Source organism: Salvelinus sp. IW2-2015, linkage group LG18, assembly GCF_002910315.2.
Source record: "Salvelinus sp. IW2-2015 linkage group LG18, ASM291031v2, whole genome shotgun sequence".
Classification (NCBI taxonomy): domain Eukaryota; kingdom Metazoa; phylum Chordata; class Actinopteri; order Salmoniformes; family Salmonidae; genus Salvelinus; species Salvelinus sp. IW2-2015.
In genome coordinates, this window is record NC_036858.1 from 62,362,207 (window position 1) to 62,365,131 (window position 2,925).

At 46.7% G+C, this 2,925-nt stretch overlaps 1 protein-coding gene across 1 annotated transcript; it reads left to right on the forward strand.

Moving 5' to 3' along the window:
• Positions 1 to 254: 254 nt before the first annotated feature.
• On the forward strand, positions 255 to 2,925 carry LOC111977974 (guanylyl cyclase C). Its single transcript, XM_024007740.2, has 8 exons — positions 255 to 286; positions 466 to 624; positions 796 to 988; positions 1,454 to 1,628; positions 1,807 to 1,905; positions 2,016 to 2,110; positions 2,239 to 2,315; positions 2,518 to 2,925. The coding sequence occupies exons 1-8, from the start codon at positions 255 to 257 to the stop codon at positions 2,741 to 2,743; spliced, it is 1,056 nt and encodes a 351-aa protein (XP_023863508.1). The 3' UTR covers positions 2,744 to 2,925.

Sequence of the window (2,925 nt, forward strand, 5' to 3'; positions counted from 1 at the left end):
ATCGTTAATCATGAGGCATACACCCCCGCCCTTCTTCTTACCAGAGAGATGTTAGTTTCTGTCGGCGCGATGCGTGAAGAAACCGGGTGGCTGTACCGAKTCTGATAACATATCCTGAGTGAGCCATGTTTCCGTGAAACAGAGAATGTTACAATCTCTGATGTCTCTCTGGAAGGCAACACTTGCTCAAATTTTGTCTATCTTGTTGTCAAGAGACTGGACATTGTACAAAGATGGTAAAATGTCTCTGTAACATGATAAATGGTCAAAATGGAGTTGTGGAGATGTGAGTGAGGGAGCATGGTTATGGTTTGCAGTGCTTCAAAATAACATTCATATTTAATTACTGTAGAGCTGCACCCTTCCCTTTATTCAAGAGACATTTGAGAAACATCTCACAAGGGCAACACCTACATTGAAAAGTTGTATGTGTGTGTGACTGATCCTTTCTTCTGTTCTCCACAGTAACCTGCACAACCAAGCTAATGAGAGTTACATGGACAACCTGATCCGTCGTCTACAGATGTACTCCAGGAYCCTGGAGCATCTGGTGGAGGAGAGGACGGCGCTGTACAAGGCTGAGAGAGACAGGGCCGACTGCCTCAACTTTATGCTGCTGCCTGGGTCAGTCAACACAACAACAAAAATAAACATATCCAAACACAATTCAATGCTCCTGTTGTTTTATTAAGTGCAATGTTTTGACCAGAAGGTGTTTGCCAGACTGCACAACCAGAAAACCACTTTAAGACCAGCAAATGACTTCTCTCTATCTCTCTCTTCCTCTCGCTCCAGTCCTGTGGTGCGTTCTCTGAAGGAGACGGGCATTGTGGAGCCGGAGCTGTTTGAGGAGGTGACGGTGTACTTCAGCGACATCGTGGGCTTCACCACCCTGTGCCAGTACAGCACCCCCATGGAAGTGGTGAACATGCTCAATGACATCTACAAGGGATTCGACTGCATCCTCGACCACCACGACGTATACAAGGTTAGGTTAGGGATAGGGTTAGTGTTGTGGTTTAAGTTAGGGAMAGGGTTAGTGTTGTGGGTTAGGGTTGTGGTTGAAGCTAGGGTTGAGGGTTAGGTTGTGGTTTAGGTTAGGGTTGAGGGTTAGGGTTGTGGTTGAAGCTAGGTTGAGGGTTAGGGTTGTGGTTTAGGTTAGGGTTGAGGGTTAGGGTTGTGGTTGAAGCTAGGGTTGAGGGTTCAGGTTGTGGTTTAGGTTAGAGTTGAAGGTTGTGGTTGAAGCTAGGGTTGAGGGTTAGGGTTGTGGTTTAGGTTAGGGTTGTGGTTTCGGGTTAGGGTTGTGGTTGAGGCTAGTGTTAGAGTTGAACTGGAATGTGGACATGAAGCTAGGGTTAGGGTTGTGGTTGAGGCTAGAATCAGGGTTGTGGTTGAGGCTAGGGTTAGGGTTGTGGTCCAACCTAGTCCAATCTTCCTTTTTGTCCTGTGTCAGGTGGAGACCATAGGTGATGCGTACATGGTGGCGTCGGGGTTGCCGCGGCGGAACGGTAACAGGCACGCGGTGGACATCTCACGCATGGCCCTGGACATTCTGGCATTTATGGGGACCTTCCAGCTCAGACACCTGCCAGGGCTACCTGTGTGGATCCGCATTGGGATGCACTCAGGTACCCCTAGCTCCCCAAGTCCCAATCCTGAATTCATGACACCTCCCTCTCTCTCTTCTCTATATTATCAAGCCTCCTTGGTCTCTGCTCTTTCCTTCTCGCTCCTTCCTGTAACTTCCCTCACTCTTTCCCTCTGTCTGTTATCAATGCCCCTTTATGCTTGCTATTTGTTCCCTAGGCCCCTGTGCAGCAGGAGTGGTGGGGATAAAGATGCCCAGATACTGCCTGTTTGGAGACACAGTCAACACTGCCTCTAGCATGGAYTCAACGGGACATCGTAAGCAGGCTACAGGAACACTAGAGATATCCATACCAACTCTATACAAACAATTAATATCAGCTGTCATGGCAGGTGAGTAAAATACAACTCTGTCTCTCTCCATCCAGCCTTGAGAATCCACGTCAGTCAGCCCACCATCAGCATCCTACAGAGGACAGACTGCAAGTTTGAGTACGAGAAGAGAGGGGAGACTTTCCTCAAAGTATGGACATGGCACATGCTACTTTGCCATTTGTCATGATAGAATCATACAGATTCATTTGTACTGTATAGTACTCTTGTCTACTGTGTTGAATATCATAGAAGATTGTGCATGTGTGTGTATCCCAGGGTAAAAGCACAGAGTTGACCTACTGGTTGACGGGTGAAACAGGAGAGGACTACAACCTGCCAACGCCACCGACAGTGTGAGTTAACCTGCTGCTACTGTAAATGCTCAACTATAACTGTACCTCACTAGAGCTACACGTCATATTTACATCTATATTATCAACTTCTACATTCTATGTCCTTCTTCCATTTGTAGGGTAAACAGAGGTCATTAGAGCTAGATATCTAAGTAGATCTATATACTGTAATCAACTCCTATGTCCTTGTCCCTCCCTGCAGGGAGAACTGCCAGCGTCTGCAGCAGGATCTGGCCAAGATGATCCAGGAATGTCTGGACAACCGTTCACTGGGGTCAGAGGTCATGGAGAAGAGGAATACCCTGTCCATGAGGCAGAGGAGGGCGGGGAGGGACGGAGGGGAGCAGGCGGAAGAGGAGGAGGAGGAGGATGACCAGCCGGCGTACCTCCATCTGGCTACCGTCGACAACTTCACTACTTTCTTGTAGTTATTTTGATCAGGAGAAATATGGTTATTATTCCAATGTACGTGACCTTAGTTTTCACACAATCAATCTACATACATACATTCGTACATATTCCTTTTAATGAATTGCAATATATATGAGAGACCATTGTTGATTATTTTTTAACCTGAAAAATAAAAACAAGACATAATTTCTCATTTAAA